The 26,483-nt window shown below is 49.8% G+C and overlaps 1 protein-coding gene across 2 annotated transcripts in view; it reads right to left on the bottom strand.

Moving 5' to 3' along the window:
- Nucleotides 1-303: 303 nt before the first annotated feature.
- XPO6 (exportin 6) overlaps nucleotides 304-26,483 on the bottom strand; it is a 64,530-nt gene continuing 38,350 nt past the window's right edge. Inside the window, exons 10-24 of one of the 2 annotated variants that reach the window (XM_036392189.2) lie at nucleotides 24,266-24,374; nucleotides 22,690-22,782; nucleotides 20,595-20,664; nucleotides 18,758-18,917; nucleotides 16,817-16,909; nucleotides 15,474-15,618; nucleotides 14,728-14,874; nucleotides 12,734-12,923; nucleotides 11,951-12,106; nucleotides 10,707-10,821; nucleotides 10,060-10,231; nucleotides 7,725-7,886; nucleotides 5,206-5,304; nucleotides 3,649-3,879; nucleotides 304-967 (exon numbers count right to left, since the gene is read on the bottom strand). In XM_036392189.2, the coding sequence (XP_036248082.1) occupies nucleotides 866-967; nucleotides 3,649-3,879; nucleotides 5,206-5,304; nucleotides 7,725-7,886; nucleotides 10,060-10,231; nucleotides 10,707-10,821; nucleotides 11,951-12,106; nucleotides 12,734-12,923; nucleotides 14,728-14,874; nucleotides 15,474-15,618; nucleotides 16,817-16,909; nucleotides 18,758-18,917; nucleotides 20,595-20,664; nucleotides 22,690-22,782; nucleotides 24,266-24,374 (2,044 nt within the window). In that variant the 3' untranslated portion in view covers nucleotides 304-865. The remainder of the gene's footprint in view (nucleotides 968-3,648; nucleotides 3,880-5,205; nucleotides 5,305-7,724; nucleotides 7,887-10,059; nucleotides 10,232-10,706; nucleotides 10,822-11,950; nucleotides 12,107-12,733; nucleotides 12,924-14,727; nucleotides 14,875-15,473; nucleotides 15,619-16,816; nucleotides 16,910-18,757; nucleotides 18,918-20,594; nucleotides 20,665-22,689; nucleotides 22,783-24,265; nucleotides 24,375-26,483) is intronic. The other variant, XM_036392190.2, reaches the window with a different exon arrangement.

The raw sequence follows: 26,483 nt of genomic DNA, 5'->3' as shown, positions 1-26,483 counted from the left end.
CAGCTCCAGGTTCCCTGGGAATGGGGGATTTCTTCCTTTTCTTCCTGCAGGCACCTCATGATCGATCCAGACACTTGTGCTGGAGGGGATGAATGGATCACCACAACATGTGACAGAAAACACAGGAGGAGAACAATGACGAGACAGCAGAAGAGGCCACCACTGATCTGCTCCTTCCTGGAGCTGCTGGAATTGTTGGGATCTTTGCTGGCTGCTCCTCATTCCTGATCCTGGGAAAAGCTGTGGATCACTGCGTGCTCATTTATACAAAATGACCTAGAGGGAAACTAACCCAGCCCCAAGTTATTTAAAACAACAAAGTAAGCACTTTATTCCCATTAAGCATGTTGTTTTAGTATCACAATGGAATGATGAGAAAACGTTTACGTTTAAAAAAAAACCCAAAAAAAGTCTCTAAATCCCCGCCAACATCGGGGAGGTTTTCAAGGCAATTTAAAAACAAAGGGAGTGACAGAAGTGCCAAACCAGTCCCAACGTCAGGAGACTCCTCCTCCGAGAGCTGGGCGGGGCAGGAAGGTGGAATGACACGAAGGTACGAATGTCTGAAGTGGTCTTTGGCGCTTCTGCCTCGTGTTTGATACGGACATGATCTCTCCAGACACCTCCAGATGCAACAAAGTGCTACAGGAGCAGAGGGAACGCCCCGGGAGAGGGATTTCCCGACAGCCGGGATGCCCCGGGGTGGGCATTAAGACACATCCTGCCGGCTCCAGCTGCGGCCTCGGGCTGGGCAGGGAGAACTCAAAGGAAGCGGTGGAGCGCGGTGAAGGCAGCGCCGGCCCGGCCCGGCCCGGGGGCAGAGCGGGGCTGTGCCCCGGGGGCGGCACTCACTCCAGGGCAGTCACTATAACTTCACAGTGCCCGGGGGCAGGCTGTCGTTGCACAGTCTGTAATAGCGCAGGTCGTTCACCAGCCTGTGCACGTTCTGCGTGAACGAGGGCAGGTCCTGCAAGGGAGAGAACAAAAACTGCTGGGAACGGAGGGACACTGAGAGGGGCAGGCACGCAGTGGGTGTTCACACCTGAACAGATCCACCCTGACTCAGTCTGAGCCCAGGGAACTGCAGGCTCTGGGGCAGAGATGGTTGCAGAGCTGACTGCAGGGATCCAGGCTCTGCTCCCATCTCAGCTTTGTGCAGTGAGGCCCCAGAGGAACGGGCATGGAATCATGGAATGGTCTGGGAAGGGCCTTAAAGCCCACCCAGTGCCACCCCTGCCATGGCAGGGACACCTCCCACTGTCCCAGGCTGCTCCAAGCCCTGCCCAGCCTGGCCTTGGGCACTGCCAGGGATCCAGGGGCAGCCCCAGCTGCTCTGGGCACCCTGTGCCAGGGCCTGCCCACCCTCCCAGGGAACAATTCCTAATTCCCAAGATCCCATCCAGCCCTGCCCTCTGGCAGTGGGAGCCATTCCCTGTGTCCTGTCCCTCCATGCCTTGTCCCCAGTCCCTCTCCAGCTCTCCTGGAGCTCCTTTAGGCCCTGCAAGGGTCCCTGAGCTCTCCCTGGATCCATCTCTCCCCCAGCTCTCCCAGCCTGGCTCCATGGCCAGTTTCAGCACTAATTCCTGGCTGCTCTCCTGCCAAGGCTCCTGGGTGTCACACACTCCCTAACAAGGGCTGATATTCCTGAAGAACAGTCACCTTCCAGAGCCAAGCAACTCCCCCAGGGTTCCATTCCTACCCTCACCCTCGCTCTCAAATTCCCACTCCCTCCCTCAGGACAGGGAACATTCAATGGACAACCCTCAGTAAATGGAAGCCAGAACCTGCTGCTCTGCCATGGTATTCCACACATTTCCTTCCCTGAAATATATCTGCCATGATATTCCACCTTTCCTTCCCACATACGAGGGGTTTGCAGGAATTCTGAGCCTGTGCAGGGACTCTGCTGTCCTTACTGAAACCTTTAAACATCTGGCCAGCAGCTGGAGCGAGATTTAGGCAAGGACAGGAGTGTCCCACTTGGGAACACATCAGCCTATTCCAGTGAAAGCTTCCTCCAGGAACCACCTTCCCTGACTCCCACAGCACCCTGCAGCCTGAGGGGTGATGGCAGCTCTGCCACCTGCACTGGGAACCCCTTGGCTGGGGATTGCTGAGCATGGAAGTGCTGGGAGCAGAAGGCACTGCCTGGAGACATTGCCAGCATGTTCTGGCTGCCAGCAACCAGGACCCTGCAAGTCCTTAGAGCCCCAAATGCCACCTCTGAGCTGATACCCAGACCCTGGGGAAGGACTTATTTTTCCCATGGAAAATGGCCTCCCTATGTGGCCACACCCACTGGATGACACTGGGGTACCAACCTGAAAATTTCCAAACTTTGCTGGGTTTCTCCAAAACTGAAGCTGCCAACAATTAGGACCCTGCATGCCCTTAGAGCCCCAAATGCCACCTCTGAGCTGACATCCAGACCCTGAGAAAGGACTTCTCTTTCCCTGGAAAACGGCCTCCAATTGCAGCCACTCGCACTTGCCAATAACACGGTGCCAAGCGAGAAATTTGCAAACTTTACTGGATTTCTCCAAAACTAAAGCATCCAGGAACCAGGACCCTGCAAGTCCTTAGAGCCCCAAAGGCCACCTCTGAGCTGATATCCAGACCCTGAGAAAGGACTTCTTGTGGCAGGTTGCAAGGCAAGATGTATTCTATTACATCTGTAATATAATATGATATATATTATGATATAATTATATAATATTAAATCTGTATTAATTAAATATATATTATATTCAATCTGTATTAATATAATTATATAATATTATATTAAATCTGTATTAATTAAATATATAATATATTAAATCTGTATTCATATAATTATATAATATTATATTAAATCTGTATTCTGCCATATATCTGTATGGCAGTTGTCTTTTGTCAAGTGGGCAGTTTTCCTTATCTCTCTCTGAGTGATCACACCCACGCCTCCCTCAGGAGGGGACATCTGCTGATAACAGCTATTGAATGTCACTGCATGGCTGATAAGAACTACAGCATCCCATTGGGAGATGTGAGCCCAGAGGGAGGAGCCAAGCATTCCTACCCAGATAGAATCTGGAGATTCTGAAATCAAGCATTCCTACCGGATATAATCTGGAGATTCTGAAATCCAAGCATTCCTACCTGGATATAATCTGGAGATTCTGAAATACCAGCACAGCTTCTCCACTGGATTGCCCAGAGGAACAGCAGCTGCCTCTCCACTGGATCTTCACAGGAAGACTCCACCCTTTTCTACAGGATCCCTGTTCCAGCAGAACCACCCCTGACACTGCAGGAGGGCTGAGCCACAATTCCAATGGGACTGCTGCCAACAGCCTGACCCACAGGGTGTCAGGCTGGGTTCTGACTCTGACAGTGTTGTTTTAGTTTACTGCATTGTTTATCTTTTTATTTTCTTCCCTAGAAAAGAACTGTTATTTCCTGCTCCCATAATTTTTGTTGCCTGAGAGCCCCTTCATTTAAAATTTATAGCAATTTGGAGGTGGGGGGGTTCATCTTGTCCATTTCAGGGGAGGCTCCTGCCTTCCTTAGCAGACTCCTGTCTTTCCAAACCAAAACACTTCTCTTTCTCTGGATAATGGCCTCCAATGCATCCTGGCAACACCACAATGCTGCAAGGCCCCTCCTCACCCTGTCCATTTTGAAGTTCCTCCCCAACACATTCTTCTGGTTGGAGTCCACACCGTCACAGCTGGCCAGGAACTCAGGCAGGAAGGCAGAGTAGAAGCCATCAAAGTCCACCGAGGCCATGTTGTAGGTGGCGATGCCGATCTCCTCCTGCAGCAGGTCGTGGGACTTGTGCACCAGCACCTGCAGCAGCACGTTCACAAACTGGAACAGCATCGTGGTCCTGAAGATCTTCTGCACAGGGAGAGGGGCACAGGGTCAGGGGACTTCACTCCTCCCACAGGAGGACAAATCCAGCAAGGACAAAGCAGCCACGGCTTCAGTGGCATCTGCACACGCTGGTGAGCACTGAGATGATTGTCTAAAACAACCCAGATCAAAAATGGCCAAAATAAGATCAATTATTATCAGCTTGAGAGTTAATGTTGAATTTGGCCACATTTACCTCATGGTTTGGGGCTTCAGGGACACCTCAGGGACCCTTGCAGGGCCTGAAGGGACTCCAGGAGAGCTGGAGAGGGACTGGGGACAAGGCATGGAGGGACAGGACACAGGGAATTGCTCTGCTCTGCAAAGCACTGCCAGAGGGCAGGGATGGATGGGATTGTTCCCTGGGAGGGTGGGCAGGCCCTGGCACAGGGTGCCCAGAGCAGCTGGGGCTGCCCCTGGATCCCTGGAAGAGTCCAAGGCCAGGCTGGGCAGGGCTTGGAGCAGCCTGGGACAGTGTAAGGTGTCCCTGCCCATGGCAGGGGGTTAAAAATAAATCAGCCTTACAATCTCACCCAGTCCAAACCATTCCACAATTCCAGGCTATGACTCAAGTTTTAAGCATGGGCAAAGCCACCAGCTCAAGTCCCACTCCAATTCCAGCCAGGTGGTCCCTGTACTCTTGGGAGCCAGGGAATGTGGCCAGGGGCCTGAAATCTCCCCCAGGCACCTGTGAACACAAAGGGCTGCCCTTCAGGTGTGACCACAGATGGGAAACTGCAAGCTCTGCTTTCCCAGGCTGAGCAGATTCCCTGGAGTCCAGATTTAGTCCTCCATGGCAGCAGCTAAGGGTAGGTTACAAGGCCTGGAGGATGGGTCCACGGAGATGGAGACTCCCAGTGGCAGTGAGCTGGGAACAGCAGACACCTGCAGCTGCCCAGCTGGGAATGCTGCAGGCACTGCCTGTGCCACTGAGGGTCCCAACTGCTGCTCCCCCAGACACAGCTCACCGTCCCTGCTCCCCCAGACACAGCTCACTGTCCCTGCTCCCCCGACAGATCTGACTGTCCCTGCTCCCCCAGACACCCCTGACTGTCCCTGCTCCCCCAGACACCCCTGACTGTCACTGGGTGTTCTCTGCTCTCCCTCACTGCCAGAGCATGAAGTGGAGTTGGGATCCCTCCCATTCCCAGTTCCCAGTATCAGGGGGGATTAACTCCATTCCAACCACACAAAGGCTGTGACACAAACCCCCCAAAGCCCGACCTGGACTTCCAAGTAGTTCAAAAGCAGTCCCAGGACAGCTCCCTCCTCTTCCCATGCCCAGAGAGCAGAGGCCCAGGCAGGACCCACCTTGTGGTACAGCTTCTGCTTGGTGTTCAGTGTCTCCAGGTAGAAAAGGTTCTGTTTGAACAGGTGAATGTCAGGCTGCAGGAAAGACTGGCCAAACGCCTGGGAACAAAGCACAGAGGGAAGAAGGGCATGGAGAGCACCACAAACATCAGAGCTGCCAGGAAAAACAACAGCATTTTCACCCTGAGCCCAGGAGAAACTCCTGGCAGCCTCAGTGCAGCAAGATCACACGAGACGGGCAGTTCAGATCAGCTGTGCTGCCAGCAGGTCCATGGGGATGACACTTTGGTGGGAACATGGGCATATTCCTGCAGAGCAGGCTCCACTGGGAACAGGCAGGCCAACCTGGCACTGGAGAGGGCCAGGGCTGCTCCTCAGGGGTGTCACCTGAGGGACCACAGCACAGGGAACAAAGCAGGACAGAGCCCAGGGGAGGCTCTCAGTCTCAGCCAGGAAGCCAAGCAGTGCCACTGCCCTGATTTAGGATTTGGAGATGATTTAGGATTTAGGCCCTGGGAGCCTGTGCAGTGAAGAGCCCAGAACAAAACCTGCTGGAGGCTGAGCTGGCCTGGCAGGGCTGCACAGTGTGTGATCAAACATCTTTTCCACCCTGAACACCTCCAAAGCAGGGAACAGGGGATGAAGGTGGGTGAGGTCAGCTCTGTACAGAGACAGGCAGCAGGATTTTAACAGCTCCTCTTCAAGGCATTGTGAGCAGAAGAGTTTTTTCTCCCACATGACCCATTTATTGTCAAATGGACAAAAATGACCCAGATCCCATCAAGACTGAGCCAGTTCTGGCCTTAGATCTCAGGTGGAAATCAGCACAGGAACTATTAATATTCCCCACACAGAGCCCTGGCTGTGGGAACACTTACAGAACATGAAATGGGAGTTTTGTATCAGAGCAACAAGAGCCAAGGAGCAAAACAAGCACTGCAGTGTTGTCACCCAGCCTGAACTGAGATTATTCCATAAATACCTTCCAGAATGAGGCATTCAAGAGAGTTTGGAAGTGTTACACAGCTACAGGTGAAGGAGATGCTTGGACAGCCCTGCACAGGAACCAGCCTGGGCTGCAGTGACACCAAAAGGTGGCAGGAGAAGGGAAAGGCCAGAGAGAAACATGGCTCAAGTTATGTCAGCTCCCTCTCCACATGTGCACCACAGGGGACCCAGTTTCTCCAGGCACTCCACCAGGGGGAAACTCTCCCAAAGTCCTCTACCAGCAGTCTAAGGTGATCTAGGAATTGCAGGGGAACTCATCTGGCCAGCTCTGACTGAAGAAACTCTTGGAACACAGCCTGTTATTCTTAAAAATTCCAATATCCCAACCTGAGAAGGCTGGAGCTGGCTCTGGGCACACACTCTCTCAAGGGGCTCTAGGAGAGCTGGAGAGGGACTGGGGACAAGGCATGGAGGGACAGGACACAGGGAATGGCTCCCACTGCCAGAGGGCAGGGCTGGATGGGATATTGGGAATTAGGAATTGTTCCCTGTGAGGGTGGGCAGGCCCTGGCACAGGGTGCCCAGAGCAGCTGGGGCTGCCCCTGCATCCCTGGCAGTGCCCAAGGCCAGGCTGGATGGGGCTTGGAGCCACCTGGGATGCTGGAATGTCCCTGACCATGGCAACCCAAACCAGTCCATGATTCTCCATTCCCCAGGGCAAAGCCTGTCAGGTGTTACCCCCTGACCCTTCTCCACCAGGGCTTGTGGTACAGCACTCAACAAGACCATGGGAACTGAGGAAAACTTCCCAGCACTGGCAGCTCTCCCCACTGCCAATCACAACACTCAGAATTAAATGGGTCAGTGGCAGTAATGTATTTTTATAGCAGGATGAGGCTTGCAAAAAAATTAACATTCCTTCCTCATGCCTGCATGGCTCTGTGCCTTGTGAGCTCAGCAGCTGGGTCACTCCTCAGCAATTCTCATTTTCAGCAGTTTAGGGAGGCAAAACCTCACTCAAGCTCATCTAAACCCATCACCCATATGTGCCCAGGTGGGACCTTCACAAGAACAAAGAGCCTGAGGGGATGGAGCATGTTCAGGAGAGGGAACAGAGCTGGGAAGGGGCTGGAGCACCAGGAGGGGCTGAGGGAGCTGGGAAAGGGCTCAGCCTGGAGAAAAGGAGGCTCAGGGGGACCTTGTGGCTCTGCACAACTCCTGACAGGAGGGGACAGCCGGGGGAGTCCCAGGGAACAGGGACAGGACAAGGGGAAATGTCCTTAAGTGCCAGGGGAGGTTTAGGTTGGATATTGGGAAAAATTTCTTCATGGGAAGGGTGGTCAGGCCCTGGCACAGCTGCCCAGGGCAGTGGTGGAGTCACAATCCCTGCAGGGATTTAAAAGCCATGTGGATGTGGCACTTGGGGACATGTTTAGTGGTGGCCTTGGCAGGCTGGGGGAATGACTGGAGTCAATCTCAGAGGGCTTTTCCATCCTTAATGATTCTGTGATTCCCTGTTTAGTGCTCCTCTGCAGGACAGGCTCTGGGCAGTGGTGGGAAAGGTGAGTTACCTGCATGATGGCACTGAACTGGGCTTCATTCTCCATCTGCTCCTCTGCCACTCCCCTCTGCACACTGGCCAGCACACTGGATTTGAAGAAGTACCTCCAGTTGTGGTGCAGCACCCGGAAGAGGAGCTCAAACAGCTCTGCCTTCACATCAGGGGATGAGCGCTGCCAGGAGAGGGGACAGAGCTCAGGGCAGGCTCCTCTGCTGGCATCCCACCCACACCTGGGCCCACCCACGCATCAAAGCACTTCTAAGGGAGCACCAGAGCCAGCAGCTGTAGGATCATGCTGAAAACACATCCCTGACTCTGGGTTGTACCTCCTGCTTTGACCTCCTCCCTAATTTTAGCTTCTCTTGAAATCCCTGACAAAATCCTCCACCCACTCTGTTTCCAATCCCACTGACTGCTCCCCCCCAGGGTGTTTTCTCTCCACACTTGCAGCTTGTGGAAATTCAAAGCTTCACAGCTGCCACTGATACCTGGGGTTTAAGTTATTCTGTTCTGTTTTGGTGTGCAGCTTTTAGCTTTATATTAAGTGTTACTAGGATCTTTTCATAGGGTGGTGAAGACAAAACAATCCTATTCTAGCTGGAGACTCAAGGACAATCTCTTCAAACTTCAGGCCCAAAGCATAAACAACGTGAAAAGAGGAGGGTGGGCAAGCAAGGAGGATGAAACTTCATAATTTGAAGCTATTAATTGGACAGTTGGCTCCTGTATGCAAATGGACTAAAACTTATAAAAATGTGAGATCTTGTGACCAAGCTCTTTTGTTTCCATCATGGAGCCCCCCAGGCAGAGCCACGACTGTGGAGGATGGGTCCATGGAGATGGAGACTCCCAGTGGCAGTGAGCTGGGAACAGCAGACACCTGCAGCTGCCCAGCTGGGAATGCTGCAGGCACTGCCTGTGCCACTGAGGGTCCCAACTGCTGCTGCCCCAGACACAGCTCACTGTCCCTGCTCCCCAGACACAGCTCACTGTCCCTGCTCCCCCGACAGATCTGACTGTCCCTGCTCCCCCAGACACCCCTGACTGTCCCTGCTCCCCCAGACACAGCTCACTGTCCCTGCTCCCCCAGACACCCCTCACTGTCCCTGCTCCCCAGACAGATCTGACTGTCCCTGCTCCCTCAGACACAGCTCACTGTCCCTGCTCCCCCAGACACCCCTGACTGTCCCTGCTCCCCCAGACACAGCTCACTGTCCCTGCTCCCCCAGACACCCCTGACTGTCCCTGCTCCCCCAGACACCCCTCACTGTCCCTGCTCCCCCGACAGATCTGACTGTCCCTGCTCCCTCAGACACAGCTCACTGTCACTGCTCCCCCGACAGATCTGACTGTCCCTGCTCCCCCAGACACCCCTGACTGTCCCTGCTCCCCCAGACACCCCTGACTGTCACTGGGTGTTCTCTGCTCTCCCTCACTGCCAGAGCATGAAGTGGAGTTGGGATCCCTCCCATTCCCCGTTCCCAATATCAGGGGGGTGGTAACTCCATTCCAACCACACAACGGCCGTGGCACAAAACCCTCAAATCCTGACCTGGATTTCCAAGTAGTTTAAAAGCAGTCCCAGGACAGCTCCAGCCTCTTCCCATGCCCAGACAGGACCTGAGCTCTGGTACTGCCAGGGTGTGGCCTTTGAAGACCCTTCAATAAAAATCCACTTTATTCCTCTTAACTCCATCTAGCCTCTGTTCCAGCTCCATAAGGCATCACCACCCCCCTGTAGCCATGATATTTTCTGAAAAATCCTTTCCTTAGGATTTTTTCTCCTGAGAAGCTGAGAGGCCTCAGGAACAAAATGTAACCAATGGTTATCTGCTGCTGTGGAATGCAACAGGTGCATCTGGGATTGGTCTCATGTGGTTGTTTCTGATTAATGGCCAATCACAGCCCAGCTGGCTCAGACTCTCTGTCAGAGACACAAGCTTTTGTTATCATTCTTATTTTTCTATTCTTGGCTAGCCTTCTGATGAAATCCTTTCTTCTATTAGTTTAGTATAGTTTTAATATAATATTAAAATATAAACATAAATATAAATATAAATATAAAATAATATAATATATATTTATATATTATATATTATTTTATATTTATATTTAAATTATATATATTATATATATTATATATGTTTTATATAAATATAAAATATAAATATAAATTTTAAGATAATATTAAAATATAAATTATTATTTATTATCATAAAATAATAAATCAAGCCTTCTGAAACACGGAGTCAGATCCTTGTCTCTTCCCTCATCCTGGGACCCCTGTGAACACCATCACACCCCCCCAGCAATGCCTCCCCTGCCCTGCCCTGGGAGCTGAATACCTCTGCAATGATGGGATAGACCTGCTCCATGCACAGGGAGATCACACTGGGCAGGAAGGGTTTGAACACCTGGCCTGGCTCCTGCACCACCACCTGCAGGATCTTCAGGAACTTCTCCACCACGCGGCAGCCCGTGCTGCCCTCGTGCAGGATGCTCTCTGCCAGCTGCTCCCTGGGACACAAACAGGCATTAGGAACATCCCCAGGGATCCAAAGGCTCACCTGGTTTACAGGAAAATAAGTGCTGCCTCTAAGATGCTCCATTAATAGTAGCCAAGCACATGAAGGTACAGAAGGGAGGGAGGTTTGACTGAGGGTTGACAGATCCCCCTCCCCAACAAAAGATGAGTGAGGGACACTCTCAGACCTTAGGCAGGAGCTAAGAGGGAATGTGAGAGTCCAGTTCAACACCCCACACAGCCAGCAAGTCGGTGGGAGAGCTGGGATTGCACAATGGCAGCTGTGACTTATGGGCCCTGGGTCTCTCCAGACTTGGAAGTGTTTTCCCCAGATTCACCCCTGGGATGTGACAAAAGTCACAAAGGCTGCAAACAGCCCACTTTAGGGACAGGGACCAGCTGTCTGAGCAGCTCCTCAGATAAACCATCCTGAGGGGTAAGAAAGAAGTGACCAGGGCTGGGCAGTACCTGGTGAACATGTTCAGGAAGGTCTGTATGATCTGCTCAGTGAAAGGCACTCCCATCTGCACCCTCAGGCCTTGGAACAGGGTGAGGAAGAAGCTCAGCATCTCATCTGTCACATCTAAGAGAGGAGAAAAGCAACAAGAACATGTTAAGGAAACACCCAAGTGCATCAATAAGTCTTTTATGTTTAAGTCTGAAGTTTGCTCCTCCTGTTCAAGGAACCCCATTTACTCTTGGGAATTCACCAACAGGGTTGTCTGAGAAACTGAAACCATCAGCTGGTTCCTACAGGGCTTCAAGATTGTTCATCCCCTTCCAAAACCTGCCAGGGATGACCAGCACAGGCAGCACCCAACCCCTCAGAGCAACCAAAATCCTGGCAGCAAGGCCTCAGCGTGCTCAGAGTGCTGGGACAAAGCTCAGGGGCAGCTCCAGGCCCATCTCCAGTGCTCACTGCTCATACAGGGTTAACAGGAAACACCAGGAAATCCAAAACACCCGCAGAGCTCGGGGTGGAGGAGACAGAATCCAGCTTGTTTTTTTGGCAGGAACTGAGAAGACACTTCTATCCTCAGAAGTGAGCACATGGTGGTGCAGTGAGCTGATCAGCACCCAGCTGATCCTTCACCCACCCCAATAAAACTGGACAACCAAGCTGGAGCTGCTAAACTCCTCCCTCACCACACAACCTTGGATAGCCAATAAATGGCAATTGATGAGGCTGTTCTGAAGACAACAGCTCCCTGGAGTCACAGCACCTTTGCTGCTGCCTTGGATCCTCTGCATTTCACTGCTTTTGTCTCCCCTCAACCCCCACCACTGAGAAAATCCCACCCAGCTCCAAGGGGAACAGGAGGAAGCACCTGATGTGACACAAAATGCAAGCTGCTGCCCAGCAGGCTGCCAAGGGACAGTCCTGGCTCCATCTCAGGGAAAGAAACCCCCAAATCCCACATCATTTGACCCAATCTGATGACAACTATTCCTCTTAATGGTAAATACAGCCAGAGAGGGTATTTTAAAGCTTTTTTTTTTTTTTGTGCTCAGGAGCAGCTCCTCTTTGAAACTGTGACAATCCTGCCTGGATCCTGGCTGGCAGGGATGTCCCTTCAGCCCAGCTCTCCCAGCACACCCAGGCACAGCAAACCCACACACTCCACACCCACACCACAACTCTGCTGCTGCTCTGGGTGTCACCAGGAGCTCAGAAAGCTACTCACAGCATGACCCCTGGCCTGAGGTTATACCTGACTGATGAATGAAAGCTGGGAAGAGGGCTAGTGAGACCTGCACGGATTCTTGCAGCGACTGATAACAGATCTGCCGGGACTTGGTGGATTCTCCAGAGACACTTTCCACAATGTCTTCCAGAACGCTCAGTGTCTGGTGGATGATCACTTTGGCTGCAAAACAAGAGGAGTGATGCTTCTTGCATGTGCCAAAACTGCTCACAGATAAGAGGAAGAGAAATTAAGCTAACATACAAAGTAATTAAAACAACTGACGTGCGACACTGCAAATTTCTGAATGATTTTTAAAGTGATCCTCAATAAAACCCAAAATCACCCCAAACTAGGCCCAAAGCATAAAGTTTCCCTGCCCCCTTGCCAGGAGTTTCTTTGCATTCCTCCTATATAAACAAACCCTCTCCAGTACTTCCCAAGGAAGAAATTCTTATTTCCTCCCTTCATTTTTTACAACCACAATCTTTGTTAATGCTGCTTCCAGCCACTTTTCTAATACGACACAAGAGGCTGTTCAGTATTCCCAATGCAATCCTTACTATTTCAACTGTTATCCCAACCCTGGTCCCAGGAAGACAGCACTCTAATGGAAGAGTTTACAGCTGACCTGGCATGGGAGTGCCCTGTACAGAGCAGAAAAGCCTCTAAAAACAGAAAGAAAACCCAACTCGCTCCTTCCCCACCCTCCCCATATACGAAACAATTTCTCAGCTAAAATAACCACTGTCAAATCAGCTTAATGACACTCCCCAGTGCAGCAGGAGTGAGCGGGACACTGGTACTTACTGTCCTCCAGCTGCACCTTCCTCTGGGGCAGGCTGGCCGTGGCCTTGAGCTGCCGGTAGTCGCGGGTGAGAGCGGACACGAGGCTGGCGTGGTTGGTGGAGCGCACAGCCCACTGCTGCTCACTCTCAGGCAGGTTGGGCCAGGGCAGCAGCAGCACGTTGGACAGAGCCCTGCACACCAGCACCTGGGCCTGGGAGGGACAGCAATCACAGCCACTGAAAGGTTTGGGTGGGAAGGGAGGGTAAAGCTCGTGGTGTTCCACCCCTGCTTTGTGCATCTCTGGTGTGTGGGGTGAGCTCTGCAGAGCTGCTTGGACACTGAGGATGGATTGCAGCTCCCAAAACATCCACACAGGTGGGTATCAGCCCTGAGCTCCTGGTACCCACAATGAGAGGTGGGAGCAGAAAGCCACCCACAAGAGCCCAGACAGCAGCAGGGTTGGACTGACAGCAAAACTATTGAATCATGGAATGGTTTGGGTTGAAAGGACCTCAAAGGTCACAAACTTCGAACCCCCTGTCCCAGGCAGGGACACCTTCCAGCAGACCAGGCTGCTCCAAGTCCAGCCTACCCTTGAACACTTCTAGAGATGGGGCAGCCACAACTTCTCTGGGCAGCATCAATCAAAGAGACAAAGTTTTAAATTTTTTCCCAACTTAATTTTTGCTAGAGCACAAGCTAGAGTGAAATGATATTTCATGGCTGTCCAAGACACCAGAGGTGCTCACTATTCAACAGCAGAACATGAGCCCAAGTGAAAACAACCAGGCCTGCAAAGACAGAGAGAAGCAAAGCTCCAGGATTTAAGGCCTGGAAGCAGCTCCCAGCTCTGCCAGCCCTTCCCTGCAGCAGTAAATCTCTGGTGCTTATAAAAACAAAGATGATTTTACTTTCATTACTCCTTGTCTGGTTTACATGCTGAGCTTCTGCACTTGTGCAGCACTTTGTGCTTCCTTGCCAGCACACAACATAACCATATCCCAGCACTGTGGCTGTTCAGTGCTATAAATGGAATATATTTATGTTATTTACATTGCTGCTGCAATATAAATACTCCAGTTTCACAAAAAACTCTTTGTGTAGGTCAGAATCAACGTGCCTGTACTGTGAAGATGATGCAGAACTGGGGATGGTGTCAACAAATGAGAAAAGAATCAGATCTAAGAGGTGCAATTGTGTTTTTTCCTTGTGCTGTTCCTCAAAATAGATCATTAATTACATACAATATCACTGTAATTTGTGGATATACAAAATATAGAGAAGGTTGCTGGATTTTGAGGTTATCTCTGTCCTGGATTGCCAAGCAAATTGTATTCTATTTACCATCTGTATGGCAGCTGTCTTCTGTTAAGTGGGCAGTTTTCCTTACCTCTTCTACAACCAGGGAGACATCTGCTGATAACAGCTATTGAATGTCACTGCATGGCTGATAAGAACTACAGCATCCCATTGTGAGATGCTGAGCCCAGAGGGAGGAGCCAAGCATTCCTACCCAGATATAATCTGGAGATCCTGGAACACCCGCGTGGCTTTCTCCAGAGGAACAGCAGCTGCCTCTCCACTGGATCTTCACAGGAAGACTCCACCCTTTTCTACAGGATCCCTGCTCCAGCAGAACCAGCCCTGACACTGCAGGAGGGCTGAGCCACAATTCCAATGGGACTGCTGCCAACACCCTGACCCACAGGGTGTCAGGCTGGGTTCTGACTCTGTCAGTGTTGTTTTAGTTTACTGCATTGTTTATCTTTTTATTTTCTTCCCTAGTAAAGAACTGTTATTTCCTGCTCCCATAATTTTTGTTGCCTGAGAGCCCCTTCATTTAAAATTTAGAGCAATTTGGAAGGAGGGGGTTTACATTTTCCATTTCAGGGGAGGCTCCTGCCTTCTTAGCAAACACCTGCTTTTGAAACCAAGACAATCCCTCAGCACCTGAGGCACATCTTCCCAAGGACAGAGCCTTCATTTCCATGTGGGACAGCACTGGGTGAACTGACCTTGTCGGGGAGGCGCTGGGCAGAGGTGTCAGTGATCCTGTTGAACACCTTCTGCACGGCCGGGATGCTGATCAGGAACACTGGGCGCACCGTGGTGGCCAGGGACACCAGCAGGTGGCACGCAGACAGCAGCAGCTTCTCCTGCACCTGAGACAGACAGGGGTGGTCAGTCCCACCAGCACACACAGCCAGGCTCAGCTCTCTGAGCTGCCAGGACCTGGGGGGTCAGGCTCTGCTCCCAGAGAACAGGGACACGATGAGAGGAAATGTGCCCGGGAAGGTTTAGATTGGATTTTGGGAAAAGTTCATCATGGAAAGGGTGGTCAGGCATAGAGTGCTCAAGGCAATGTGGAGTCCCCATCCCTGGAGGCATTTAAGAGCTGTGTGGACATGGCATCTGGGGACATGGGTCAGTGGTGGCCTTGGCAGTATTGGAGAAATGGTTAGACTTGATCTTAGAGAGCTTTTCCTGAACAATTCTATGATTTATTTGTAAACCAGAGCATAGCTGAGTTCCCTTAATACTATGAGAGAGAGAGACTTCCCTGCTTTCAAGCCATTAAATCTGAGTTTAGAAGTTTAAATCTGAATTTAGACTGAGTTTAAAAGCCTTTAAGTTGCTTATGCTTGTATTAGCCTGACTCCCAGTGCTGTTAGGACACTTCCCATGGCTCTGGGACACAGCCCAACTCCCAGCCCACCCCAGCTGAGCAGAGTGCAGCCCCCAGCCCCCAGGGGGGCAGTACCTTGGAGCTGATGAGGGGGGTGATGGCCTCCAGTGCTGTGGACACCAGGGAGATGAACTGCTCGGGGTTCTGCCGGTGCACCTCGCTGTAGAACTGGGCCAGCCAGTGAGCGTAGGCCTGCAGGGCTGCCAGGGACTGGGCGTGCCTGGGGACACCAGGGGACACAGTGAGCAGTGCAACAGGACACAGGAGTGGTGCTTCAGGCTAATCTGGCAGCAGGGTTTGTAAAAAATCCTTACTCTGTTTTGGTTTTGGTTCTGGACCCACCAAGGTAAAGGTGGGAATTGATAAAGCCAAGTTATCAGTAACTGGTACCTGGCTGTAACCACAGCTGAATCAGGTGAGGGTTCAGTCAGGGTGTCCCTCAGTTTCAGAGAGGTGGCCCCCAAATGTGGGACAGTGCTGCTTTCTCAGGTAAGCATTAGAAAATGGATCACAAGTTTCTTCAGGGACAGGGAAAGGGGTTAACTCTTGCTGACAGATCATGGAAAACACCTCCCCAGTTATTGTAAACCAGAAAAACCATTACAACAACAACCCCTGCACAAATTTCAGTGCCTCTAACTTGGGATTAATAGGAGAAATCCCATTAGTTATACAGTGATATGGTGAAATCTAGAGGAGGTCTTCAAGGAGCTGCTGAAGGTGCAATTACAAACCAGAACAAGTGTTCAAACCTTAAATTCTGCCCACGGTGCTCCAGTTGGCAGGGAACAGGTTTGTGTGCACAGCATCAGCAAGGGAGAGTCCCTACAAGTCTGTCACAGAGGGAGGTGATCTGTGACCAGCAGCACCAAGATTTCACACTGAATGGTTTGTCCCAGAAATGGCTTGCACGGCTGCAAGGCTTATGTTTGTCTTGGAAGACAAGGATTTGAAACCCTCAACTGGGAAAAACCTCTTTTACCTGAGCCACAGGTCTGACTTTGGTAGCAAAAAATCCATCAACTGGATTTAAAAATAAACTACACATTACACAGTGGATCCATTTCTGTAAAATATCACTGTTGGAACACTTATTTCCTCATTAATTACCCTGCTTTTACAGCCACCAGCACAGGGCACAATCCCAGTTTGCTCTCAGAGATGATTTAAGGGGCATTTTTCCTTCTCAGCACAAACATGTTTTCCCTTAAACGACCTGGGTACTTCCATTACAGCAAAGACTGGTCCAAAATCTTGGCAGCAGCCTTGACTTTCCTCAGCTGAAAAAGGTGCTTTCCTGGGGAGCTGCCAAGAGCTGGAGAGGCTGTTTCCCAGAGATCTGCCAAGGAGGGGTCTGAGCAGCAGCTCCAAGCCTTGCCCACCCTGTGAGTGCCCAGTTTGGGTGCAGCCCCACTCACACATCGATGAGGTCAGGTTTCAGCACGGAGGGAACAGCGGTTTCGATGTTGTACAGTTTGATCTGGGATCCATACAACGTCACCTTCACCAGCCTGGAGGGGCAAACACACATGGCAGCAAAGGGATTGTACAAATCTGCTCCAGCACCTGAGCTAGTGCAGCTCTTCCCCAGTATGAGTGGATATTTAGTTAATACACAAATGAGATTTTGACCATTTAGCTTAAAATAATTCAGAGCCTACTGCACTGTTTGGGGTAAAATGGAACAAGTCAGATGCTCCTGCACAGAAATGAAAACACAAAACCTGTGTAAAAGCCTGAAATTCTCCCATTTGTAACTATGTGCTAATTAAGTATCTAGGAGAGGATAATAAAACATCTGCCCCTTCAGCTTTCACAGGTCTTTTCATTCAAGAGAAGAATCATGGAAACATTGAGGTTGGAAAAGGCCTTGAAGATCACAAAGTTCAACCCGAGGAGCCCCCTCAAACCAACTGCATCAAAAAGTGACAGGTCAGAAAAGACAAACACTCTGTGGTCACTGTCCATTGGATTAGAAAGTTACACACTGTCTTGCAACAAAGAACTTGGGACCATCTTAGACTATGGCCAACTGCTTGCTGCCTTATTAACCTCATTGTCACCGTGATATTTTAAGAAAAATCCCTTCACCAGGATTTCTTCTCCTGGGAAGCTGGGAAGCTTCAGCTTCTCCTTGTTTTGGTGCTTTGGAATGTGATTTGGAGAATTGTTTACTCAGCATGTGAATTGTTAATTTAATGACCAATCACAGCCAGCTGTGTTGGACTCGCTGAGTCTGTCACCAGTTTTTATTATCATTCTTGTTTTAGCCTTCTGATGCATCCTTTCTCTTGCTTTAGTATAGTTTTAGTATATCATTCTCTTTTAATATAATATAAATATCATATCATATCATATCATATCATAATAAATCAGCCTTCTGAGAACATGGAGTCAAATTCTCATCTCTCACCTCGTCCTGGGACCCACAACACCACAACATATGTGTGTACATGTATTCAGACCTTACTGGGCAAAAGTATCCACATTGATAATGGGGATACACTGCAGTAGAAAGAAGTAAAGGTGACAGATCAGCAAAGCCAAATACACTCTGTGATGATGTTCCAGATTGCAAGGCAAGATGTATTCCATTACCATCTGTATGGCAGTTGTCTTCTGTTAAGTGGGCAGTTTTTCCTGATCTCTTCCACAATCACTCCTGCCTTGGGAGGGGACATCTGCTGATAACAGCTATTGAATGTCACTGCATGGCTGATAAGAACTACAGCATCCCATTGGGAGATGTGAGCCCAGAGGGAGGAGCCAAGCATTCCTACCCGGATATAATCTGGAGATCCTGGAACACCCGCATGGCTTTCTCCAGAGGAACAGCAGCTGCCTCTCCCACTGGATCTTCAGAGGAAGACTCCACCCTTTTCTACAGGATCCCTGCTCCAGCAGAACCACCCCTGGCACTGCAGGAGGGCTGAGCCACAATTCCAATGGGACTGCTGCCAACACCCTGACCCACAGGGTGTCAGGCTGTGTTCTGACTCTGTCACTGTTGTTTTAGTTTACTGCATTGTTTATTTTATCCTTTCATTTTCTTCCCTAGTAAAGAACTATTATTTCCTGCTTTCATAATTTTTGTTGCCCCTTAATTTAAAATTTAGAGCAATTCAGAGGGGTAGGGAGGGTTTACATACTCCATTTCAGGGGAGGCTCCTGCCTTCCTTAGCAGACTCCTGTCTTTCCAAACCAAGACAGGTGACTGTCCATTGCATTAGAAATTTATAAACTTTCTGGAGTTTATCACAAAGAACTTGGGACCATCTTAGACTATGGCCAACTACTTGCTGCCTTATAAACCTTAGCCTGATCCTGGTGCCCTCCCTTAGAGGCACAGCTGCACCCACCTCTCCACTACGGTGAGTGCGTCGTTGAACCTGGCGGCGAACACGTCCCCGGTGAAGTACTCGGCCAGGCGGCCCACGGCCTGCAGCAGCGAGCTCAGGTCCCTCAGCGAGCAGTGCAGCCTCCTGCAGTCATTCTCTGCTGTGATGTTCAGCCTGTGACCTGCAGGGACACCACAGCCCATCAGACACACAGCCACAAAGCTGAGTTTCTCTAAGGGCTGCCCCCAGAGCTGGAAATTGCTGCTCGCGCAAGGGGAGAGCGCCACGGCTCTGGGATTGATCCCTGCTGCTCCTGGGGATGGGAAACCTGGGGACAAAGTGACACAAAGTGCCAAGTTTGTTCTAATTCCATTGTGAAACTAGCTCTGGGCCACAGGTCAGATGGCAGCACTGGCCAGGCACTGCAGCACTCTGGGAAGGAAGCTCAGCTCTCCTGACAACACCTCAAGGGCTGATAAATGACTATTTCAGCCTTTTACACCTTCATTTCCTTCTGTATGGAGTTAATTCCTCCACAAACAGGAGCCTTTCTGTTTTCTGCTGCCATCAGGAGCATTCCCTGCTCTGGAGAAGGTGGTTTTCCAGGTGGAGAAGGTGGTTTTCTCATGGAGAAGGTGGTTTTCCAGGTGGAGAAGGTGGTTTTCTCATGGAGGAGGTGTTTTTCCAGGTGGAGAAGGTGGTTTTCTCATGAAGAAGGTGTTTTTCCAGGTGGAGAAGGTGGTTTTCTCATGGAGAAGGTGTTTTTCCAGGTGGAGAAGGTGGTTTTCTCATGGAGGAGGTGGTTTTCCACGTGGAGAAGGTGGTTTTCCAGGTGGAGAAGGTGGTTTTCCACACTCCCTCTGCTGGCTGCAGTTCCAGTGATCCAGCAGCAGATTTGGGACAGAGAATTTGTAACTTCACTTCTGGTGTGAGATGTGTTGTGCACTTCCATGTTTCTCAGGTACAAGAAACAATCTGCTAATGAGGTTTTCCAGCCCGACACAATCCTCCTGCTGCTGCTCAGGTGTGGACACCTAGGCTCAAACATTCCAGAGCTTCTACTTAAAAAGCAACTATATTCTCATGTTCTCCAACACCACCTTTTGAAGAAAATAAATTTTCTTTCTACTGACTGTATCTAAGATCAGCTCAAGCTTTCAGCAGCAACCTCTCCATTTTGTGCCATCAATACAAACACACAATCCTGTGCCATGTGCTCTGGCATGAGCAGGGAAACTGGATCACTCTGGTCCCTTCCAGACCCATTCTGGGATTCTGTGCCACCACCCAGGGCTCAATCCAGAGCTGCATCTGAGCTGCTGCTGCTGCTGATCCCCAGGACAGCTTCTAACACAGGCTGGTGCCACAGCACCAAACCCCCACACATTGCTTATCCTAGGCCTGAAATGATCCTAAAACTGGGAATTTTTTTTCTAGAACTGGCTACACAACAGTCACCATTCTGCCATATCCAGCAGTATTGGAAATGTCACAGATTCCTGTCCTGGTCACACCGGGGAATTTGAGTTCTACCTTAAACTACAGCCTGCCCTCAGGCAGATCTCACCACTGCTGCTTCCCCTGTTTCTCAGGAGGGAGCTGTAGTATTTGGTGCTGCACACCTGCTCTTAACACTCTGGTATCTTCATTTCAAATACCAGAACAAGGGAAGCACTAAGCCAATAAGAATAAATCATATTATGAGACTTCTGTCTGCTGCTGGAGTTTAATACTGAGCCATGAGACACCACACAGGTTTGGATCAGGTGAATACAGAAAAAACAACACCAAAGCAGGTCTGGAGTGGTTTTGCAGTGATGAAAGAGGGAGGAGCACAGTGTTAGAGGGTGGTTATTACCTGTTCCTGAAGTGACCACAAACTGCTGGAGCCCCAGATACACTTCCAGGTTATCCTGCAGAACGGGAAACTGAAAGAGAGAAGAACTGATTGTGATCCTGGGGCTTGGCAGACAGTAACAGCCAATGACTGATTGCTCTGCCAGAGCAGAGTGCTCTCATTTCTCCCCAATGCCTTCACACAGACATTTGGAAGAAGGGCAGGATGGGCTCTGGGCTGATCCTGCATCCCACAACTTCTAGGTCCGACAGCTGTCAGGAAAACAAAGATCACTCCCCTGAAGGCACTTCCCTGTGGCAGCTCTCCTTTGCCTCTAAGCCCAGCAATCAGCCTGACAAGATAATGGTCTGACAGTGCAAGTGAGGGCACAGCACCAGGAATACACAGCTGGAGGCACAACTCAGCCCAAGGAGCAGAGGAGTGGCAGGGTCTGAAGTGCAGGAGGTCTGTGCTCACCCACCTCACCTGCAAGTATCATCTTCTCAAGATGTGAGCCTTAAAAATCTCCCAAAATATTATGCAACTAGAAAGCTGAGTTCAGTGCCTCTACCAGGGTACAGAAGGGAAGCAGTGCAGCATTCTTCCAGCAAGCTGCAGGCTGCAGCAGTGAAATTCCATGGGGAAACCAGCCAAAGGAATAAACACCACAGTCCTCATGCACCCCGGTGTGGGAGCAGAGTGTCAGCCCAGCTCCATCACTCAGCAGTGGCAGCAAACATGCCAGGTCCTGCTCATACTTCAGCTGAACAATCTTTCTCAACCCTTCCAGCCTGGCACAGCTCTATTTAATTTCTGTTGGGGAAAATGGCTGAAATTGGTGTTTGGTTTGATGGAAGTTCTCTTGCCCATCAGCAGAAGGAGCTGCAGCCTTTCCTTGCCCAGCATGGGATGGAGTCATGGCAGCTGCTGTCCATTGCTTTAATTATTTGCCACTGCTAAAACCCCTAAACTAAGCCCCACTGCACCCACCAGCCCTGCAGCCACTGGGCACTGCTGGAGAGGCTCCCACATTCCCCAGTCCCCCAGAAGAAACAATGCAGGGCTCAGGAAAGCACTCCCTACTCAGCTTCCAACATGCTGTGCCTAATTAACAGTGGAGTGTCTTTGCATAACTGCCTGAGGGGAGTTAAAAAACCACAGAGCCTTCCTCATGTGGATGTGTTCCTCCAAGGAAGCCACATGCTCTGCTCCATCTGATCCATCTGCTCCCTGAACACTGCTCTGCTCCTTGGTGCCTTCCGCTGGCTCCCTGGCAGGGCTGCACAGCAGCCTCTGCTTTGTTCCCTCCTGCTAGTGACAGGCTTCTGCTTCCCTGCCTCAAGAAAAACAGCAACTGCAAAGACACTTCAGGTCAGGCATCTCCTGCCTCTGCAGCAGCCCAGTTTTCTCTGCTCCTTGGGAATACAGTTCTGAGGTCGAGCTGTGCAGTGCTCCCAGCAGGATTAATGCACTTGCTGAGATCTCACTGCTGTTATTTCCCTTTCTCCTCACCCAGCAAAACTCCACCTGGACTGCTCTGAATTCTGGGCCACACTTCAATCCCCAAGATATCCTTCTCAAAATTGCTACAAGCCCAGACAACTTTTACACCACCAAAGGTAGTGACAGCAGCTAAAGAAAAGCACTTATCCAGATCAGATCTGCTTCCCAATAGTCCAAGGCCTCTCTCCAGCATTTTTATCTATCTATTTTAATCTTTAATTAAAATAAAGATTCCACTCTCTTGAAAGCCCTAATAATGACACTTATCTGACCAATTCACAGCCCTGCCTCTGAGATAAAGGCCAAGATAAACAGCCCAGAGTGGTTGCTGCCAAATGTTCACACTTTGAGAGGTGGGAATTTCTAAAGAGTGTCCACCAAGCTGGACTTAAGACACTGAACCACTCTTTTCAAAACACACCAAGAAATGCAACAAAGCCAAAGAAACAATTCTTTCTCTTCAATTTCTAATCTCCCCTTGCCAAGTTTTGCATCCAACCCCAAATTTCCCTTTTTTTTTTTTTTTTTTTTTGGCACTGAGGCATCTGTCAAAAAAAATCGACAGCAGTTGGTGCCGATTCCACGTGGCACTTTGGCCTGGGGCAGGACTTACGAGTGTGGAGAAGGCGTGAGTTGGCAGGAGCTCCATGACTTTGGCCACCACCTCCAAGCTCTGGCGCAAGTACCGCTGCCACTCCGTTTGCTGCTGCAAACAGAAGGACATGGGGTGAGCACTGCCCTTCCCTGGGTCCCTAGAGCTCTGTGTTCCCCTGGGAAGGGAGGGACAGCAGGGAGAACCCCACCCCACAAACAGGATCTTAGAGAATTGTAACTTGCACACTCCACTGGAACTTATTTTCATATAGAATTTGTTCTGTTTTCATACAGAATTGATAAAATCGGGGGGACAGTGCAGGAGAAGGGAGGGGAAAGAGTGGTAAGAATTTGATAGGTGAATTAAACAATTACATTAAATTTAAAGGTGAATTAAACAATTATTTTAACAGTTTAAGACTCTTTCCATGCTCAGCTACACAGGTGACTGAGAAAGAAGCTGCCTGTTACCATCATAGCCCAAACCTGCCATTAATATGAGAAGGGAAAAATGGAACAACAAACACACACAGCAACATAAGCAACAGAATCAATAGCACCATATCCTGACTTCATTTTGTCCTTAAATAATGAACTAAAACCCTTTTCAAGTTTTGTACCAAAAGTTTGAAGTTTTTCAAGTATCACTATTTGCCACCCTGTTTTGGAAGCACAAAGACAACTTCATCAGGACTGCTCTAGATAATTTATACCTTTATTTGTGACATTATTATCACTATGGAAAGGCATCCAAACACCAACATGGTCTTTACAGGGGTATGGCAGCTAATTATCCAGATGACACAAGTGCCAAATGAATCCAGAAATGAATTTATTTTGCTTATGAAATGGTGCTGTATCGCCAGCCAGGGTCTGTGTACAAATCACCAACGGGACAGGACTGCTGGGAATGTGCCTTGAGCTGTTTGATTTTCCAGCATCAGCCTCATTACCTGGTTATGACAATGGGAAGATGCCAGCAGCTCACATCTCAGGCAGCAGACCAAGAACTCTCACTCCAAAATTTAAAAATTTCACAGCCCTCAACACTCCCGAATTTAAAAATCTGTCTGATGCCATTTGTGATAAAATTCCCTCTGCTCCTTCACCTACCCTCTTGTGACAGCTGACCTGCCCATCCAGGGCTCTGGCCCCACCCACTTTGGCCACCACTCCCCTTTGATATTTATCAGCTTTGAGGTGATTTTTATCAATACCAACTTAGGACAAATAAGCTTAAACACAAGCCCCAACAAGACACAGCTTCAAGCTTTTGCTTCAGAGACATTTTAGCATTTAAATTCCCAACTAATTAAACACTTTAAATTCCAAAGGTGTTTAGACATGGACATCTAACACCTCTGACAATCAGAACACAAGGATCTAAATTTTTCCCCCAATAAGAACCAAGTTATACCCAAAGGTTACATCTCCAGTGTGACTTTTGGTGAAAAGCATCTGAAGCTGTTTTACAGCTCAAACCCACAGAGAAGGGAGGGGAGAAGGAGCTGCTCAGCCCACAGTCCAGAGTGTAAGCTCTGGAAAAGCCACTGCAGGTGGCAGCAGTGCAGGTGGCCCTGTCCTGTTCAGCTTACATCATCATCCAGGGTCTCGTCATCCAGCTCCTCCAGCTGTGCCTGGTTATACCTGAACTGGATCCGGTTCAGCACCTCTGTCAGCAACAGAACCAAGGCATCTTCGTACCTGCAGCCACCAGGGAGACACACACAGGGTTGGGTAAAACCCTTCCAGCAAGGGAAATGTAAAACAGAGCAGTTACAGCAAGCAGAGCCTGGGATTCAAGGTATCAGCTCATTTCAGGTCACAAGGTAGCTGTAAGGAAACAGCCTCGGCAATACCCAATATCCCTCTGCCTCTGGAAGGGAAAGGGAGGACTGTCAGCAGTAGGAACAGCCCCAGAGTTCAAAACAGGAAAAGCAGGAGCAGTTTGCCAGGAACAACACCAGGTGTCCACAAACAGAAGGCACCAAGAGCCTCTTGCAGCCTGGGCTGTCCTCAGCAGCCTCTGCTGCCTTGAGCCTGCCTGTGTCAGAACCCAGGAAATTCCTCTGGCTGCCCTGGATGGCTCCAGCCCCTGCCAGGGGGCTCAGAGACCTGGGCAACAGAGCCCAAGAGCCCTGTGCCTTTGATCTTAACCCATGGAAACAATTACCAACCTTATATGAGGATTTACAAGCCATGAAAGTTTAAGTGGAATGATAGTTAGCTTGTCACAGGGTGAAAAGCAGAATTTTGGGGTTTTTAGAATGGGAGCTTGGGGTCCCAAGATGGAGGGATTTGGGCAGGTTCTGTCCTTCTTTCTCCTTCTTCTTGGCCTCCATCTTCTGGGTGATGGTGGCACTTTTGGATTGGTTTAGAGTAGAAACACACTGTCTAACATAGGTGATAGGTATTGGAAAATGATTGTAAATAATGAACAGGTAGTTTTTAGTATAAAAAGATAACACTGCCAAGAGGGTGATCAGTGTGCCACCAACCAACCTGCCAGACAGATCTCAGCAGGTCAGGGAAAGAATGTTACAGATAACAGAGAATAAACAACCTTGACAACCAGAACAGAAGAATCCTGACTCCTTCTTCAGTTGCCAGGCTGGGAAAAAGAGATTTTCTAACACATTTTGGGGCCATCTTGACCTCAGAGACCCCTGAGATGTCTGTGCTGCTGTCTCCTTCCCCACACTGAAATTCAGGCCCTGCTCCCCTGAAACAAAGGCAGCCCCTTTTCTGCTTGCACTGAAACATGTCACTGAAATGTCCCTGCAGCTCTGGGAGCCAGGCAGCTGGGACAGAGCACAGCAAAGAGCCAACAGAAATAATGCCAGGCTGCACACCCAGCACAGCACCCAACCACTCCTGGTGCCACAACACCAAACTTCAGGCATTTCAAGCTGATTTCTCCTTGAAAAACCTCTTTCACAAAACAGCTGGGGTCTCATTAAAAAATCCTGTTTTTTTTCCTAGGGAAAATCAGGTTGGAAAAACAGGCCTTAAAAAAGAGTAACAGACGCAGAGCGTGACGCAAGCCAAGTGTCAGATGTGACAGTCAGCTGTGCCACCAGCCAGGCAGCTGCAAGCTCTGGGCAAGGTGGTGTAACCTTGCATTTGGCAACTTCTGCAGTGGTGAAAGCAGCACTGTGTACAAAATGCAAAGTTTCTGAAGCGCAGAACAGGAAATGTCCTCTGTGGCCCTGTGGTGTCACCACTCCCAGACTGCCCAGCTCAGGGTTCCCACGGCTCAGGGTGGGCAGGGATGTGCAGATGTCAGAGCTCCACTGAGGACAAACAGCACAGCCCCAAGCACTCCCAAGCTTTATTTAGGGTTTTGTAGTCTGACAGACCCGGAGACAGCTTTTTGTTACAATTTGCTCCATCACAAGCTGGGTGACACCAAGACAACACACATGACATGCACGTTAGGAGCAAATCATGAAGTTCCAACCCAAAATCTACTTCTTGAGAAATTCAAACCCCACAGTTCCCATGTTGAAAGAAGGAGCTATCTGCTCAAGAGTAGTTCCACTTTTCCTTGTGGTTATGATGCCAGGCTGGCTTTACAAAACCAACTGCTGCTATTCAGGGTGCTCAAGGGAAAGAGCACTCAGCAGAACTAAACATGGCACAAACCATGGTGCTTTTAAACCTCAAAAACCCAAACAACTCACCAGGATATTCACCAGATTTTTAAAGTGGCAGCAAAGAGACTCTTCTCAAACAAAACCCACCCCTTTCAGGGTCAGCATCTGCCAAGGAAGAGCTGCCAACCACTGCTGTAACTAATACACACAGTGGTAA

The sequence above is a fragment of the Molothrus ater genome, chromosome 16 (assembly GCF_012460135.2).
Source record: "Molothrus ater isolate BHLD 08-10-18 breed brown headed cowbird chromosome 16, BPBGC_Mater_1.1, whole genome shotgun sequence".
Lineage (NCBI taxonomy): Eukaryota > Metazoa > Chordata > Aves > Passeriformes > Icteridae > Molothrus > Molothrus ater.
The sequence above is the reverse complement of the archived record's forward strand: the minus strand, read 5'-3'. Positions and strand labels throughout refer to the sequence as shown.